This window comes from Chenopodium album, chromosome 20, assembly GCF_948465745.1.
Source record: "Chenopodium album chromosome 20, dcCheAlbu1.1, whole genome shotgun sequence".
In the NCBI taxonomy this organism is placed as follows: Eukaryota; Viridiplantae; Streptophyta; class Magnoliopsida; order Caryophyllales; family Amaranthaceae; genus Chenopodium; species Chenopodium album.
Genome location: NC_137853.1, coordinates 41,979,308 through 41,996,357, shown reverse-complemented (window position 1 = coordinate 41,996,357; position 17,050 = coordinate 41,979,308). Strand labels below are relative to the sequence as shown.

At 37.7% G+C, this 17,050-nt stretch overlaps 5 protein-coding genes and 1 non-coding gene across 7 annotated transcripts; 2 read left to right on the top strand and 4 right to left on the bottom strand.

Annotated features, from left to right (window-relative positions):
• Positions 1 to 713: 713 nt before the first annotated feature.
• On the bottom strand, positions 714 to 3,064 carry LOC145597914 (uncharacterized). The gene has a single exon (XM_081654183.1). It carries the CDS (start codon positions 2,980 to 2,982, stop codon positions 1,030 to 1,032), a length of 1,953 nt encoding a protein of 650 aa, XP_081510309.1. The 5' UTR covers positions 2,983 to 3,064; the 3' UTR covers positions 714 to 1,029.
• A 185-nt stretch (positions 3,065 to 3,249) lies between these two features.
• On the top strand, positions 3,250 to 3,322 carry TRNAA-UGC (transfer RNA alanine (anticodon UGC)). The gene has a single exon. It is a non-coding gene; the product is annotated as a tRNA-Ala (tRNA).
• Positions 3,323 to 4,256: 934 nt separating this feature from the next.
• LOC145598047 (uncharacterized) lies at positions 4,257 to 8,222 on the bottom strand. The gene is made up of 9 exons (XM_081654337.1): positions 8,062 to 8,222; positions 7,909 to 7,974; positions 7,521 to 7,811; positions 7,192 to 7,405; positions 7,055 to 7,112; positions 5,634 to 5,720; positions 5,300 to 5,434; positions 5,042 to 5,180; positions 4,257 to 4,824 (listed from the first exon to the last, which is right to left on the bottom strand). The coding sequence occupies exons 1-9, from the start codon at positions 8,133 to 8,135 to the stop codon at positions 4,590 to 4,592; spliced, it is 1,299 nt and encodes a 432-aa protein (XP_081510463.1). The 5' UTR covers positions 8,136 to 8,222; the 3' UTR covers positions 4,257 to 4,589.
• Positions 8,223 to 8,778: 556 nt separating this feature from the next.
• LOC145597529 (ubiquitin-ribosomal protein eS31 fusion protein-like) lies at positions 8,779 to 9,621 on the top strand. The gene has a single exon (XM_081653716.1). It carries the CDS (start codon positions 8,779 to 8,781, stop codon positions 9,433 to 9,435), a length of 657 nt encoding a protein of 218 aa, XP_081509842.1. The 3' UTR covers positions 9,436 to 9,621.
• Positions 9,622 to 10,541: 920 nt separating this feature from the next.
• LOC145598610 (uncharacterized) lies at positions 10,542 to 13,317 on the bottom strand. 2 transcript variants are annotated; one of them, XM_081654985.1, is made up of 9 exons: positions 12,839 to 13,317; positions 12,517 to 12,550; positions 12,146 to 12,370; positions 11,780 to 11,869; positions 11,440 to 11,505; positions 11,259 to 11,350; positions 11,123 to 11,170; positions 10,925 to 11,032; positions 10,542 to 10,784 (listed from the first exon to the last, which is right to left on the bottom strand). In XM_081654985.1, exons 1-9 carry the CDS (start codon positions 13,111 to 13,113, stop codon positions 10,745 to 10,747), a joined length of 978 nt encoding a protein of 325 aa, XP_081511111.1. In that variant the 5' UTR covers positions 13,114 to 13,317; the 3' UTR covers positions 10,542 to 10,744. The 2 variants fall into 2 exon arrangements, with proteins under 2 accessions (XP_081511111.1, XP_081511112.1); XM_081654986.1 differs by having other exon boundaries at positions 12,517 to 12,557; positions 12,839 to 12,937.
• Positions 13,318 to 15,179: 1,862 nt separating this feature from the next.
• Positions 15,180 to 16,306, bottom strand: LOC145597282 (uncharacterized). The gene is made up of 5 exons (XM_081653417.1): positions 15,999 to 16,306; positions 15,883 to 15,916; positions 15,566 to 15,769; positions 15,374 to 15,463; positions 15,180 to 15,263 (listed from the first exon to the last, which is right to left on the bottom strand). The coding sequence occupies exons 1-5, from the start codon at positions 16,304 to 16,306 to the stop codon at positions 15,180 to 15,182; spliced, it is 720 nt and encodes a 239-aa protein (XP_081509543.1).
• Between the last annotated feature and the right edge of the window lie 744 nt (positions 16,307 to 17,050).

Below are 17,050 nucleotides of genomic sequence, written 5' to 3'. Positions count from 1 at the left end.
AGGCGCAAGGCAAGAGACCCAAGACGAACAGACAAATTGCAAAACATAGCTCAACGATTGAAAAACCTAAAAAGGAAAATCCACACTTAAAAAAGGAAAATTAAACCACCAGCCAACCCACTTAACAGCTTACCAAACGTAGAACTAGGACTTCCCCTATAACGGCGAACCCGTACCAACGCTGAAGTACCAAACTTTAACTTGTTCCTGCCAAAACTAAGCAGGAGGAAGCGTCAAGCCCAAGTTGCAAGGGAAGGGGGCTCGCCGGCGACGGCAGGGAAAACGGGCAGTAAAGCCAGTCGCCGGCGAGCGAAGAACTGGTATGGCTGGTGGGTTGGCGGTGCGAAGATAAGGCTTAGGCGGTGGTTAGATAAGGACAACACTTTTTAGAGAGAGAAAGACCTATAAAATTATATACCTAGCTAGTTGAGTTAGCACTTTCAACACATTACACTCCAAAACTAAATTTAAAATTTAACAAAAAACATCTTAATGGGAAGGGATGGATTTCAATCTTAGTAAACTACTAGTAATTTGTCAATATGTAATTGTTAAATGTAAATCTAGGAGTAGAAGTAAATCCTATTTGTATTTTTTATTACGAGTATTTAAATCAATACGTAAATAAATTATTTAATTATCTATCTATAAAGATAATGAGACAACTACAAATATAGGTGATCTTTATAAACAAACAAATTATCTGATGTATTTTTTTTTTAATATTTCAAAAAGAAAATGAGAAGGATTACAAGAAATGTTAACCCCACAGGGTTACAATTAAAGTTGCTTTATTATATAGAGTCAAGTACTTTTAAGAAGCGGGTTGAAAAGAACAATTTTAGATGGCTTTTTTTTATTATTTTTTTTATGGTGTTTAGAGAGCCACAAGGGCAAAGTTGAGAATCGATCCTAAAATCTCCTGAAACCGGGAAGAGAATTCTAACCACTTGAGGTATCCCTTACTCTCATGTTTAGATGGCTTGTGAAGTGTGATTTTACCAAAGTAAAAGCACTATTTGCTCTTAATTAAAAATCACATGTAATCCACTTTGGCTCATCAAATTGACCTTTTAATTCATCACCATCCATCTCAGCATACGCATTCAAGGACAAAACATCAAGTCCTTCCCGAGCGTGCCACGCAGGTGTCCCATTCTCGTACCCATTACACGTCAGCCTCCTCAATCCAGTTCCATCCACCTTGACAATAAACAAATCCCCGTACGGCTGAAATTGGTTTGGAAAACTAACCGGCTCTGCCGTAACCCCACCCATGTTGGTGGTAAACAACAACCATTCTCCATTGGGGCTAAAGCACACGTGGTTTATTCTCTCCAAGCTAGCATCATTTGACCCTTCCACGTGTACTCTTCTTAGGTCTGATCCATCCGACCGAACCAAGTATATCCCAAAGGTTACCGGGTTATTCGGGTCATGCCGATTTGAAGAAAAAGCAATCAGCTGTCCATTTGGTGACCAGCTGGGCATAGTATCAATCCATGCTCCCTCCGTTAACTGACGAGCATTCTTACCTCCGTCAACTTCTCCGTTAACAGCATCCATTATGTAAAGATTCTTGTGACCCGACCTTCCTGAGCGGAAAACTACCAAATTCCCGTCAGGTGAACACGCCGGGAAACCGTTGTTGCCGGATTCCTCCTTAGTGATGATCTTAATCTCAGCATTTTGAACAGTTGAAGAGTGAGGGTCAAGGGCGGAAGCATCAAAGGTAATACGAGCTACTTGGACGGAAACTTTGGCGGGCTGAAAGATTGAACCCAAGGAAGTGAAGATAACGTGCTTCTTCTTATCTGAAGATGGGGCCCAGGAGTTGTAGAAGGCTACACGTCCTTGAATGAGTGTCCACCTCTTTGAGCCGTCTGATTTCATGATTTTGAGCCCACCGTTGGCCTCGAAGTCTGGATTAAATGCGATAAGGTCGCCTTCGGGGGAGAAACAAGGGAATGAACCGTTGATTCTCAGCATTGTTAGGGATTTGATGGGAGAAACAAGTGGTTCTAGGTTGGGGATTAGTTTTTTTGAATCTCCTCGGAATCGGTGGTACCCGATCAACTTTGACCCGGGTGATATAAATGGGTTGAAATGGTGTAATTTCGGGTTTATCAACTCTGTTATCGGTTGGAATTCCCCTGACTCAGTGTCGAAAAGCTCAATATGCCGATGAACTCTGCCCTTCCGACGAGTTGCGACGACGATTTTGTTGGTGTGGTTGTGCATTGCAGCGGGAGTGAAAGCGTGGACCCCCGGGGGAGTGACCCGTCTTGGAGATTCAGTGGCAGGGAAATCAACCTGGTAAATGCTCCACCAGCCGTCTTCCGATTGACGGTGAAAGTAGAGTGTGGAATCGCCGGACCAAGTGGGCCAGCCACCACAGTCAGCTAAAACGATGCGTTTAGTAGGGTCAGATAAAGGGAAAACGACAATCTGAGTATCAAGCACCTGGAAGTCACCACCCCAAGGTTTAGAGCCGTAAGAGGCAACAGCAAGGAAGTTTCCGGAGTGAGAAATAGCAGGACTGAAGTCGGCACTACTATGTGGGGTCAATCGATTGATCTCACAGTGAATAATAGAGGTTGAGTAAACTGCAGACCAGCTTTTGTAGAGAGAATCGGAAGGCTGATGAGCTGAAACAAAGAAAAGGCGGTTGCCATGGAGGATGGGACGGTCGTGAAAGAGGCTTCCCGGTGCAGAGGGGAGCTGCTCCGGCGGGTTGGATGAACTGGGTCTGGTAAGGTAAACCCGAGGACATCCAGTCCTTTCAGAAATGAAGACGACAGAGTTGTCATCGTCTACGAAATGGCCGTTGAAGTTGACAGAGATACCGTCAGAAAGGCGGTGCTCGGTTTCAAGGGAGATGTGATGGAGGGGGATTGAGAAGATATCAAAGCCGTAATCAGTGCGGCCAACGGTGGAGAAGATGATGGTGCCACTAACACTAAGGTTGGGTGAGGATTCCATTTGCAGGAAGTAGCAATATGAATGAATGAATAAGCAAACAAGGGGAAGTTGATTACGGTGTACTACTTAATACTTATAAGCTGATTTGGGAGGATTGGAAGTGGAGCTTTTCAACTGTGAATTGTAGCTATTTATAGCAAACTATGTGTCTAATCTGTGCTTTACTTTTTGGGGCTAATTGTGCGTAAGACATGACGTACCAATTTAAGCTTTTTCACTCAAAATTTTATGTTATCTTTGGATGGGATAATCCACCATACTGTTGACGGGGATGTAGCTCAAATGGTAGAGCGCTCGCTTTGCATGCGAGAGGCACGGGGTTCGATCCCCCGCATCTCCAATCTTTATTACTCCCTCCGTTCCCTAATGTAGAGAGAGAAAGTAATAATAAGTGTTAAAAAACTATTAAAATAGTACAAAAAGTACAATAGCACATGAAAAAGTAAGGACTTTTGAGTAAAAAAATTGTAAAACAAGGGTAATTTAGTCCAAAATTTATGACCAAAATAGGAAAGATACTAAATGTAAAGAATAAAAAGGAACACCCTAAATAGAAACATAAAAAAATTTAGGAACGGAGGGAGTAGTATTTATTTTTTAAATTTTTGTAAAAGTTTCACTTGGATGGTGGATGTTCAGTTGGGATTACAGCAAACATAAATTGGTGTTCTGAATGAGAAAGAACATCAAACGATGAGCCTCTTTAGTTTGCAGAATATTGCTTAATGCTATGTAATTTGTAATTATACATGTCCATAATTTTTTTTTAATTTTTTTTTAAAAAGGTGTAAGAAGAAATAAATATTAGGAAGCCATCTTTCTTCTCAACAATTATAATCTACCTATCCGGTTAAATTCAACAAAAGCAGCCACCTTAATATAAAAATAAAAAGCACATCAGCATAATGGAATGCATCTGAACTTGTTTGGCGTCTACATTTTGGCATTTCGCAGTCAATTCTGATACTGTATTAGTTGCTGATCTTATCATTTGGTTTTGGAGAGAATCTACTTTGTTACAGAAATCACTTTTGTGTTCACACCTACATACCATGCATCAACAATTCAGCTACCTTGGTTTTTGACTGATCAGGCATGAACGCATGATTATTCAGCTCACTCAGCTCTATCACTACATAGAAATGGCATTGACAGATTTCAGACTAATGAACTAGATAAACCACTGCACCAATGACCTGTGAAAAGCCCAGAAAATCGGTATAAAATTAAAGTTGACTTTGTTTTAAATTTAGACGATTTGCAAGCGTTGGATAATAACAATAGGTAATTGATATTACTAAAACAAAAACAGAATTACCCCCATGTCAAATGCTTGTAAACATGGTATATAAAAACCATGATTGAACAACAAAACTTTGCATCATCCAGTCACACTTGACATAACAGCAATTCTACTATCTTGGCCCAGTTTAAAACTTGAAAGATATCATGCTTCTTCAAAATCACGACTTTGTTGTGCCATAGCTTCACTATTTTGGCCTATTAATGTGTGTTACATCACTACACCAACCAAGCAAAGTCATGAGTTCCATGCATTTCTTCAAATTGGTCTTCTGCAAGCCCTCCATTAGTTCAGTGGTGTACGGTTAATTTGTAGTTGGTACTTCTGCCTTCGCAATAAGTAAACGATTTTCAGGGGAAATATCTGATGGGACATACTTGACAAGTTTAGCTTCCAGTCCACATTCCTTAATCCACATTAACCTCCCCATGTCAATGATATCCTTGCACATGAACCCCAACGCCGCTCTATCCATTGCTTTCATGTTCCTTGTATAATCTTCAACTCCACAAGCATCTCCACCATACTCATTATTATCACTATAAAAGGGAAAAATGGATTGAAGAAATTAGAGCATGCTCTTTTCAATGGGATATATACATATAAATTTTAAAAACTGATTCCTTGAGCTAGAAAAAATTTCTGAATTTAACAGCCTGTTACTCATTAGCGGGATTTATACAGGGAAAGAAATAGTTGGAGGAAAAAACGAGGGGGTGAAGGGGGATTAACATTCAAAGATATTAAGTATTTTACCTTGGTGGCACTGGAGATTGCAAAGAGCCATCATCAGAAATAGCTGATCCATGATCAGCATCAACTGCCCAACTGGTAAACCATGTGATAGCATGGAAATGTTCTTTAGTGATTCCTAAATTATTTAGGTATTTTTTATCTGCAAGTGAGGAAAGAAAAACAATATAGAATAAATAAGATATATCTCAAAGGGTATTGGATTTTTTATTTTTTTTTTAAAAAAAAACACTAATTACAGTAATTGGTAGCCAAAGTTACTTGTGTAATGTTTCCATTGGCATAGATGGTGGCAACAGGTTGCCACAGCAATGCTTCTGAGGTGAGGACGTACAGATTGCTCTTTCCCATTATCTTGATCGGGGTGTCCACCAAGACAACATGTAAGGGTCAAATCTGCACGACGCCACACATTGTAAGCTCGATGCAATTCAAGTCATTCAACTCCTCAGCATGTTCCTCTTTCCCTCCTATTTCTGTTTTTCAGGAAGGGTAGGGTGAAAGGGTAAAAGGGATCTGCTATACAAGAAGGCTGACTTGTATCTAAATAAATGGTAATTGCTCACTATAATTCAAATGAAATCAGAATATGCACCTGTAGCAGGTCCACATAGATGTTTACCAATCGCCAAGTAAGGTATTCCCTTCAAAGACTCAACAGCATTCAGATTTAAATCTTCAACTGCATCAGTGATCATGGATTCACGTCAAGAGGCAATAAATTGACAGACTACAGATAGAACTATCTAATGTTCTAGTAATCCTACAACAGCTAAATATTAAATTCAGCTAGTTCAACATGATGCTTTAGAAAAGTATTACTCCCTTGTTTTATACTTTGTATTGTACTTCCTCTTTAGAATCTTTTTGTGAGATGAAATTGGTCAAAGTAGGAAGAGCAATATGAAACGGAGGGAGTAAATTATTAAACGGGGATCTTGTAATGAACCCTCTTAAGCCACCTACACACTTCCAATAGAAGGGGCGAGCCAAAAACAACTCAAGGAGAAGACATGGCACACGCGGCTGCCACAACCATTGAGGGAAGAGGACATGGGAGAAGACGACAACAGTAGCTAATTAAGGCGACGCCGTGCTGGTATTTACCAGCTTCAAACCTTCAAGCACTAGATGGGACAACAAGAAGCATTGAATAATGGGACACTTTGGCAGCTAGTGCTCTTGTAATAAATAGAAATGTGTAAAGAGAAGAGATAATGTGATTTGACACTTTGCTTAGCATTGGAGAGTTGTAGCTTCAATCTACTCCTCTTCTTGTAATCAGAATTTAATGTTAATCAATTGAATCCCAAATTCAACCTTAGATTCTATTGAATTATTTACAATTACATCAAGTTTTTACAGATCTCCTAAACTGTATATCGACTTCATTATGTTATACGGAGTACAAAGTATAATTTAAAATCGTAGCCCTAACTGGCTGATCACCATGATAAACATTACACGAGAAGAGGAAAAACTCAAGATGAGGAGAAAATTGTGAAGGCTTAGACATGACTGCTGCATAGGGGTACAGTCGGCCAGTCGGGTATCCAAACTGTTAAGAATATAGTAAATGTATTTCGTGTTATTCTGGCCCTCTAGGTACAAGGGTGTAGATTAAGTAAATCATTAGGTTGCTGAAGCCCAAAGCAAAGAAACTGAGCAGTACTAATAATGACACAGGTTAATAAGATTTTCTCAAAGACATTCCACAATGAAAATTAGGTTAATACCACTTCCGCAAAAGTTTTAGGTAATGCAACAATAAATTACTTAGTTAATTGTCATCACAAAACAGTAATATAGTTTTGATATCAATTTTGTTTTATGATCACATTGTATGCATATAAATTATTCTTGTGCACCAAAGCATAGCATAGCTCAAAAGAGGATATTTCTAAGTATTCTATGCTGGATGCATAAAACATTAAACTTGTGTACAAAAGCATAAAATAGCTCACAAGAGGATAAAGGCCTTAAACAACCAGACATGAGGTCTAAGTAAAACCTTACTGTCAATTCTCAAACGCTCCAATGCTAAGTTGTCTATCTGTCGTAGACTTCGATCAGCCTAAAGATTAAGATACTAAGAGATATGAGCAATAATGAAATTTGTTACATATCATAAAAGTATTTCAATGTACACTGACCTTGAGCTTGTATGCCTTACGCTCAACCAAAAAGACCTTATTGATCCCATAAGAATCAGCTAATATCTGGGTTAAGTAACCCCTGCCAGCTCCAAACTCAACAACAGCAGAGAGATCAGACTGACAGTGTTGCTCAGACAAAACCCCAAAATCCTCCAAGTTGCCGAGAATCGACGCCTGTTGGCGGACATGCTTCTCTTGGTATGGCAATTTCCTTAAAGCACAAACAAATAAAGTGTACCAATCAAACAAACAGCATTTATCTATGCATACAAAAATAATTTCGATTCAGTGAAACACAAAAAAAAAGTAGACAAAGAAGCACATACCTGTCATCCTGTCTCTTAATCCAGACATCACAGGCATGAGGAATCCTATAAGAAAGCTCTATATCCTTACAAATTAAAGTATGAAGAGAGCGGATCTTGGAGAGTAAGTCAGAAAATTGAGGAATAGTCAAATTATAAACCCAATTTCTCTTCATCTCAGAAGTAAAGTGAGCATCTTGTTGCTGTTGATTAATTCCTTTTTGGTAATAAGGTTGGAGTGACAAAGTCAGTGATTGTTTCAATAATGGGCATTTCTTAAGGTGTCCCTCCATGTTTTCTTCAAGCACACAACTTTCACAAATTCAACAAAAACAATATAAATATGAAAGCATAGAGAACAATGGGCATGATAAAGGAAACATACAGTAGTAGTGTATTAATTTCTTACTGAGAAGGGTCGATTGAGCAAGGAATCCACTTTCCATTGGACCTACTGCTATGATTCCCGCAGAATCTGTTACAATTTTTAATTTGCAGAATCAAATAACAATATCAATTAAGAAGATTAATACAAATAGGGGTTTAATTAAGGGATACTTACGGGGAATCATTGAAGGGAGTATTTGCACAGAATCTGTTCTTCTTGGGCAGCCAATGTTTGCAGCGTTTCTCCATTCGAAGAAGCAAATGCCGCTTCTGTTTGCTGCTCCGTATTACCCACAACTCCACTTTTATGTTTTGGCCCAACTTTTGTTGATTACTAAAACAAGGTTGTTCTGGTTAATTACTCTACACATCAAACTATCAAAGCATATGTAACACCAAAAAAAAAAAAAAAAAAAAAAAAAGCATAACCACTCCATTAACCTTCAGTTAAAACTTAAAACCGAGTAACTGAAGAGAAAAAAAAAAAAACCGAGTAACATTTTAAATAGGAGGAAGTAATTTTGACCATAATAAGGTCTAGTGTCCTACACTCCTTTGAGTTATTGATGAGAGATTGAGAGTCGTGTAAGTAGTCCACTTAATTAATGTGGAGTAGTTATGTGAAGAAACAAATGGTTCCAACCATTCAAGTGACCTCCAATAGTCTTATTTCGGCTCGTATTTTTTCTAAGTAAATAAAATTTAAGAATTCTACAAAGATGGTGGCTACGAGTATAATTTATGCATTTAAGCTATTTTCGAATATAACTTATAATTGCTTATGAACTGGTTAATATTTAAATTAAATTGATAAGTAACACGAAAAATGGGTAGGTCTAACCTTTCGTGAACTGGTGAATATTTGAATTTTTCTAATTTCCAAAAGAAAAAAATGAGTGAAATAAAAATGGAAGACCCGTATTTGGTGAAGACCCGTATAGAAAAATATGGTAAAGGCCTAAAGGGCAGTTGGTATATAAATAGAGCATTTGGGATGCAGTGCGGCGGATCCCTAAAGGGTAAAACCACCTCCACAGAGAAGAGAGAGAGAGAGAGAGAGAGAGAGAGGAGAGCGAAGATGCAGATATTCGTGAAAACCCTAACTGGGAAAACCATAACCCTAGAGGTTGAATCATCAGACACCATCGACAATGTGAAGACGAAGATCCAAGACAAGGAAGGAATCCCACCAGATCAGCAGCGTCTGATATTCGCCGGAAAACAGCTTGAAGACGGGAGGACTCTCGCCGACTACAACATACAGAAGGAGTCAACACTTCACCTGGTGCTTCGTCTGAGGGGTGGTGCTAAGAAGAGGAAGAAGAAGACTTACACAAAGCCCAAGAAGATCAAGCACAAGAAGAAGAAGGTTAAGCTCGCTGTTCTTCAGTTTTACAAGGTTGATGATTCTGCCAAGGTTCAGAGGTTGAGGAAGGAGTGCCCTAATGCTGAATGTGGTGCCGGTACTTTTATGGCTAACCATTTTGATCGTCACTACTGTGGTAAGTGTGGTCTCACCTATGTTTACCAGAAGCCCGCCGCCGAGTGATATCATATCATTATCTTTGTATTTTGCTCTTTATTTTACATTGGGGGATTTCAGTTTATCTCTTACAATTATAAAACTTATCTTGGATATTATTAGCTTGTTTATGCTACTTGTTGGTACTTATTGCTTTATTACTTTATGAAGCAAACAATTCTACAGTCAATTGCCCTGCTCTAATTTTTTTCATTTGTGATGAAATTCTCCTTTATTATTGAATTAGTTATAGGCTTTTAGCCGACATTGTTTAGTCTTGATAGTTTACATTTATGGGCATATATATATGTTTTGAAGTTTAGTCCGCAACAGGGTCTGAAGGAAAGAATGTGGTGGTGTTTATTTGGTAAGGATCAAACTTTAAGCTTTATTGATATTCGGTTAGGGTATCTTATTATCAGCTTATGTCAATCTTTAGAGCAAGGCTTCCTTTTAGTTGGTTTACTCTGCAATTTCAGTTCGGGGAGGGAGGAGTTGAGTACTTGTATCCAGAAGCCTTTGATTAAGCTTTAAAATCACTCTGAGAGTATTAGAGCTTCAAGCACAATGTCTGCATTGCTTATTCTTGTTCGAATATGATCGGAGTAGACCACATCAGAAAAATTCAAGTGAAGAACGCATCCTTGAGCACATCCTCTGTGACAAGAGTCATTGGGTAGGGGTTCTGTAGCATTTATTTGAAGCAAACGCCAGTGGTTTATAGTTCTCTGCACATTCTAAATGAAAAGAAGCTCAAGGTTTACAGTTTACCCATGACTATTAATCCCTTGGTGAGGCTTAGGGCAAACTAGGTCGAGGACTGAGGAGTCCATCAGTTATTTTAAGTGGTTAAAGAATGGAATTGACCATAAGGGATTGTCTCAATGAAACTAACCTTTTCAATGAACAAAATACTAGAAGATCATAGAAACATTATTATCGCCGTAATAAGAAGTTTATAGTAATTTATAGAACTTTCCCAGCTTTCTTATTGTATGCGTTAGTAGCTATGGAGAAGTTGATAATGCTACCTCATTCTTTCCATTCTTTTGGTAGTTAATTGACTAGTTTGTTATACTGTAAAGATGCTTACAATTTCTTGCATACATCTCAAGAGTTCACCGAAGCTAACATTTATTTTGTAGTCATTTGATCACGACATATATGTAACAGACATGTTTACAAGAGTTTGATTACTAACACATATACAAGCTAGTAAGCTTGCATACAAATTGCCAATCTTTATGTGCTTCATAAGTTCTGGGACATTTGAAGCATATGAACATGACTACTTTTCTCTTTGCTGTATGACTACTTCACTCTACTACCTCAGAGGTCAGGCTGCTTTTTGGTGGTGTGATATCCATTGATGTGATCTGTAACACAGCAGTCAGCAGCTGTTTATGAAAATTTATACACATGGAAAGTGATATCCATTGATGTGATCTTGTTTACTACTCCGTAGCAATAAGGTTTATATTACATGTAAATATGTAATCAGGTAAGTAAGTATAACCTGACAAATGCTCGTGGAAATAGCTTAGGAAAAATGAAGTTTTTTGCTTTCACCAACAATATGTACACAGCATAACAAGGAACGTGGATGACAGCCATTCCAAGATACCTGCAAACAAGTAAATATTATGAATTACTTCTCTGTTCAGTGAACATTCAAACACAGTTTGTTTTAGAGAAGGGAGATTGCTTTATTTACCATAGAGGTGCCCATGGGGTTGAGAGTTCTAGGAAGGGATAAGGCCACCTGCACCCAACCTTTTTGTTAAATGACACGACTTATAACATGTGAATTGAAAGAGATTGTGAAGATCAGTTAGGAGATATGAAAATACCATGTGAAACCACAGGCATGAAGAATCCACTGGAATGTGATGTATGTGACGCTCCAAAGTATAAAATAGGTAAAGCCAAACCATTGAAATGGCTGAGATGCAGAAAATAAATTAGCTAATCAACCTCTTTAAAAAGGCATAATAGTTAAGCACCAATAACAGGAAGTATGATGCTACTTACAAGTGCATTAAGAAGCGAATCAATGACCAGGAAGACTACATTCAGTGAGTGAATAAATCCGATCAACTGCAGGGGTATTAAATGATGTTAGTAGTCAGTAGTCACACTAGACTTAAGTTAAATGAGCAGAGCCAGGTAAAACTTGAGAAAAAAGCACAACATTGCTGATACTGGATTCATGATTTCATGAATTATGGTGTATGTTATTAAGATGTTTGTCTCTAAGTATATAATCCTAGTATATGCATACTACCATCAGTATATTCCTATAGTGAGTGAGTACGAATTCTATTTTAAAAACCATTTCACGCCAATAGCTCTACTATGATAAACCACTCACCAAGGTAAGTTCAAACTGTTTTCCTGCCATCATTGGCACCAATATACACCAAAAAACTAAGTCTGTAAGCACTGAAGCTCCTGCAGAAATCTGATAGAAGGATCAAGAACAGGATGAGTTACATGACATGACTTACGTCCAATAGCAAGAACATAAAGACGGAAGGGCACAACAAATAAAATTCGCTGTTAGATGAATTAGAAGCCACATTTATTTGCTCAATTGACATAGGTAAAAGGGGAGGTTAAGGAGGGGTCAGCTAGTAAATGTAATGCCGCAAAAAGGCAGATATAACCGGGATGTTAGCTGTATAGCAATTGCCTCAAAATCAAACAGTTTTATCAGGCAAGGCGCAAACAAACTCACCTGGTAAACAATTAGCATAAGAGACCCTAAGAATCCTACTCCAGTTTCATCATTACTGTAATGATTTTGCAAGCTATTGCTGCCTTCTCCCTTCTTTGAAACCAAAACAGCAGTAGATTCGCTGCCATCTGCACCATATTTCAGAAATTTGTCTTTCTCCGCACTTCTAGCTGGTCCTTTCTCTGTAGACATAAAGCATTCTTGGGCAGAAATGATGGTCCCAATCTACATGAATGATGAAGCATTAATAAAAAAAATTAAAGAGTTGTAGCTTCTAGGTGCTCAAAATGCATCCATATTAAGTGACAAGGTTGTAACAACAGGTTTATTAATGTACAACAGTATAAAATAGGAATTACGCAGGGACATACCGCAAAATAGACCATAACCAATGCAAATGTCCACCTGCAGACGAGTCAATGAAATCGATATTAAGCTAAAACCCAAAAGGAAGAATTTTTCAAAAGGCTTAGTACTTTGTACTTGGTATTACACAAGCCCAAGGGATGAGTAGAAGCTGCTTAGGGTTGGTTATACGCAGTGATGCACAGCATAAACATTTAGTACTGTAGTAGGTATCATTTGGCAGACAATTTTTATGAAAGGAAAAATAATAAATTGGTCCACAAGAAATGATAATTTAGATAGCACAAATATAAGAAAAAAGATTGAGAAAGATAGTAGTTGACTTACTGGGTATAGAAATAGAAAGCAAAAAGGCCAGAAAAAAGAATCATCTGGTAGAGAAGGTACGCCATTGTAACAAAGGCTGTAGCTCTGTAGAGAAGAAGCCATTTGGGGTTGAGATTTCTCCAGCAAGGAACCCATAATATTAATTTTGACTTCTGGGTTTCATCTTCTCCATTTCTGATCCTTTTCTTGATCAAATTGATCGCAACTGCAGCTGGGATTACAATAATCAATCCACAAACAGGGACTTGCCATTTCATCCAGTAATCAACACTCATCTTTGAGCTCTGTATCTTTTTTCCTTGCTTTTGGGATTTATGAAACAGAATTAGGAGTAATTCGTAATTTGGGACTCATGAGACTGGGACCAACATACATCTACAATAATTTACTGGAGGAGATGATTGGTGGTATCAGCTTCTAATTTCTAAACTCAGTTGTGGTTGGTGGGGTTTTATTAGATTAGTCTAGTTCTCTAGTACAAGTTACATTGTATTTCTAACAAAACCCATGCCCTTGTCCGTCCATTATGATTCCCCAATCCCAATCGCCCGATACTATAATTAGCAAATTACAACCACCATAAACATCCAATCTTCTAATCTTTGTACTTCTAAAGGAGATTTCACCGCGCAACTAATAACTCTATAAGTACTACATTAATTATTTAACGTACGCCCAACATAAATAATTAAGTGTACAAGATACTGCTACACAACTACACTTATCTAAAATTTTTCTAGAAATAAATTATATGTCCATGTTTGTATTGTTCAATTCTTCCACGGGATTTGTGTAATATTTTTCTTGAGAAAAGCATTTGAGTAATCTACTCGTATTAACTACTATACAAGACAATCTCGTTAAGAAAAAAAAATAAAGAAACTTTTGAGAGCAATCTACTAGTCCAAACTGGTATTCCTGTATTAGTGTATACTGTATACCCCAAATAGGTTTAGTTGGGGAGTGAAAACAAAGTTGAGTGAGCAATGATAAATCAATTAAGGCCTTAGGGGTGAAGGAAGGAAGTACTAAACTCTACAATCTACACAATCCAACCACTGCACTTAATAGCCGCTTTGTATGTCACCATGTTTTTTTTTCCATAATTTCAACATGACAACAAAATAAACATGGGCATGTTCTAAAAAATACTAGTATACCACTACACCTACCTAAAAAATCCTGGCAGTTGTATTTTTTTCTTTGAGATTGTTTTGTTTGGTAACTTTAGAGGACTTGTGAGTTTGCTAATGAGAACAATTCCGAGAAAAAAAATGCAAATAGTCAAAGCAGAAAATGTAATTGTATGACCAGCCATATTAATCTGTTATACCTGATTTGGCTGCTTTATTCTTGTTTTTGAATCATTGGAGGATGTAATCAGTAGCTAACGTTGTTGCTTGTATTATTTGTTTCACACAAGTGACATGCCTACTTGTCTGCTGCCCTGCTCTATTTGCCTATTTGGAGTGGCGAAAATTTTTATATATAAAACAGATTTTCTCATTCCTCCATGTCTGGAAACATTTCATTTATATCAAGTGAGATATAGTGAATCAGTGATACAGTTCAATATTGTAAATAATTCTTAAACTTGTAGCTACATATGAGAATCGATCAATGTCATCTTTAATTCCGAATTTATGTAGAAAGTAGAGTACATATAACCCTCCAAATCTCTAGAAGAAGAATAGAAGGGTAGTTGAATTAATACTAGCTATTATCTAATATATGAATGTGGAAATAATTTGGAGAAGAGCAAATCCTTCCCTCGTACGATAAATGCATACAGCCCGTAACAAACAACGTGACATACAGCTAGGACCAGATACCTGCAAAATAAATAAAGCCATGGTTTGAACAAAAGATACTACAAGATGCAAGGTAATCAATCATGTTGTACTCATAGTGCATCATATCAACTTATGCTAATATAATAAAGAATGTACAAGAGTGATACATTTGCACTATCACTTACCAGAGAGGAGCCAGAGGTGTTGACAGCTTTAGAAAAGGATATGGCCACCTGAAATGTACATAAACAAGAAGGTCAAGAAATGACAACCAAGTTAAGTTGATTACTACTCCATAATTAATAGATAAGATTGGCCGCGGTTGGAATTAAATGAGTGAAGCTAATAAGGAACCGAGTGCTGACCAAGTGAAACCACAGAGGTGTATGAGCCATTGAAAGATGACATATGCTGAGCTCCACAGCACAAAATAAGCAAGCCGGAACCAAGGAAAAGTCTGTTTATTGCACTCAATTTTAGCAACCAATTCATCAAGTTACAAATAGAAACACAGTCCAGGTATGTCAGCAGATTGATCATTGAATAAATTAAGCAATAAAACTCACAAGGCGATTAATGCAAGTGTCGAGAAGCAAAAAGGCCACATTCACAGTATGGATGCATCCCATCAGCTGTACAATTTATTAAGCATGTATACAAAGTAGAATTTCAATCATTTAAACAGAAAGCTGGAAAAAATAAAGGGGTGAGGAATTGAATCAAGTAGTATGTAGGGACTGACCAGGGTCAAGCCAAGGCGTGTATTTGAAGACGCGGGGGCAATAATACACCAAAATATAATGTCAGTCAAAATAACAGCACCTCCACTTATCTGCAAATTTAGTTGAATTGAAATGATATGATAAAATATGGATTATTGTACATACTGTGTTTAAATTCATAACTGCATTAAGACTAATGTATGTATATGAACCTGGTAAGTAATTTGCATAAGATATCCCCAAAATCCAGGGGTATGCGATGGGTAATAGTAATGGTGTGTGGAATTCGATGTTGGAATATCTTCCAAATCAAGTGTTCCTGTTCCTGTTCCTGGAGACTCTTGTAAACAAGGACTGTCATTGTTGTTATGTTTATGTAATAACCAGCAACCATGAGCAGATATAACACTCCCTATCTGTAATAGTTGATCAGTATCAGATGAGTAAATTTAATACCACTACACATATACATACAGTACAGTACATGATTGACTTTGGTAGCAGAAATTAAGAATACATACATACATACCGCAAAATACATCATAGTTAAAGAGTAAGTCCACCTGCAAATGAAGCATCAGAATGAAATAAATTAAAACTAGATGGAGTAGATACTCATATATATGGATTGAGAAAAAAACATACTCAGTGTAATAGATAAAGATGGAAGGACCCCAGTGATGGATATCCCATGCTAAGAAGAAAGCAAGGGCAGATAAAGAGAGCAGCCGAAACAGAACAAGGTAAGCAGGATGCAATCCACTCCAGCAGCTGCTCCAATAATAATGTTGATTATTTTTACTGAATACAAGACTATCATACAACCACCTCCTCTTCTCAGTTACAGGAGGTTGTGTATGGTGGTTTCTCCTCCACAGCACATAGACGGAGCCAATTGCTGCAGTTACTACAATTACCACTGTAACGACGCTGTACCAATGCACCTCTTCCATCACTCACCCACCTTTTTCACTTTATTAGCTAGCTTCGTGAATACTGAATTTTTATGTTACTAATTAATCAATCTATCATACATAGTTTATGTTATCTGCTTTGGTGATTAAATTATACTACTCGTACAAGTTAGGATCATATCTAATAATTTAGCTAGGGACTTAATTGAAATTTACAAGTCCTTATAATACTTCTCCAACGTGTAGTTGTATGCTACTTTAAGCATTGAATTGATTGATGAGCACTACGGAGTACAAATTAAGTACGTACGATTGAAATGGGTGTTTTGACTGACAGATCCTCCAAGTGTACTTACTACTCTTCATTTTTCTCCAACGTGTTTACTTTCTTTTCTTGCCACCTACTTTTTGTTTCCCTCACTCATGACGCACCTTCAACCCCTTCCAACTTACCACCTCCTTTTGAATAACTAACTACTGGACTATATTATGTTGGATTGGCCCACATTTCTTGGACCTATAACTTCAGCCCAACTACGTCATTGCTTAGTATGTAATTTCCACACTATGAGAGAGAAAGCTAGTGAGAGAGAGTCCACTTCTCCACCCGAGAAACCACCCGATCCTCCTCCTAAACACCCCCAAACATCTCCGATTACTTCAGCTCAACCCATTCCAACCCCAATTTCCACCCCGCCAACCCAAAGTTCCACCCAATTGAGAGAAATTCGATCCCCGTTTTCTTCTTCCTTCAAATCAGCTCTCACCTCTTCTACCAAAAAT

Bases quoted from the DNA above. Each gene is read 5' to 3' on its own strand.
- LOC145597914 (XM_081654183.1), bottom strand. From the start codon at position 2,982: ATGGAATCCTCACCCAACCTTAGTGTTAGTGGCACCATCATCTTCTCC.
- LOC145598610 (XM_081654985.1), bottom strand. From the start codon at position 13,113: ATGAGTGTTGATTACTGGATGAAATGGCAAGTCCCTGTTTGTGGATTG. The intron at 11,033-11,122 runs GTAAATAAAGCA...ACTTGTTTGCAG, and splicing joins ACCCCATGGGCACCTCTATG to GTATCTTGGAATGGCTGTCA. The intron at 10,785-10,924 runs GTTATACTTACT...GCTGTGTTACAG, and splicing joins TTTCCACGAGCATTTGTCAG to ATCACATCAATGGATATCAC.
- LOC145598047 (XM_081654337.1), bottom strand. From the start codon at position 8,135: ATGGAGAAACGCTGCAAACATTGGCTGCCCAAGAAGAACAGATTCTGT. The intron at 7,812-7,908 runs GTAAGAAATTAA...AATTTGTGAAAG, and splicing joins TGCTCAATCGACCCTTCTCA to TTGTGTGCTTGAAGAAAACA. The intron at 5,721-7,054 runs GTAAGGTTTTAC...TCACTGATGCAG, and splicing joins GGAGCGTTTGAGAATTGACA to TTGAAGATTTAAATCTGAAT.
- LOC145597529 (XM_081653716.1), top strand. From the start codon at position 8,779: ATGAGTGAAATAAAAATGGAAGACCCGTATTTGGTGAAGACCCGTATA.
- LOC145597282 (XM_081653417.1), bottom strand. From the start codon at position 16,306: ATGGAAGAGGTGCATTGGTACAGCGTCGTTACAGTGGTAATTGTAGTA. The intron at 15,464-15,565 runs GTTCATATACAT...CTAAATTTGCAG, and splicing joins TTATGCAAATTACTTACCAG to ATAAGTGGAGGTGCTGTTAT. The intron at 15,264-15,373 runs GTCAGTCCCTAC...TAAATTGTACAG, and splicing joins CACGCCTTGGCTTGACCCTG to CTGATGGGATGCATCCATAC.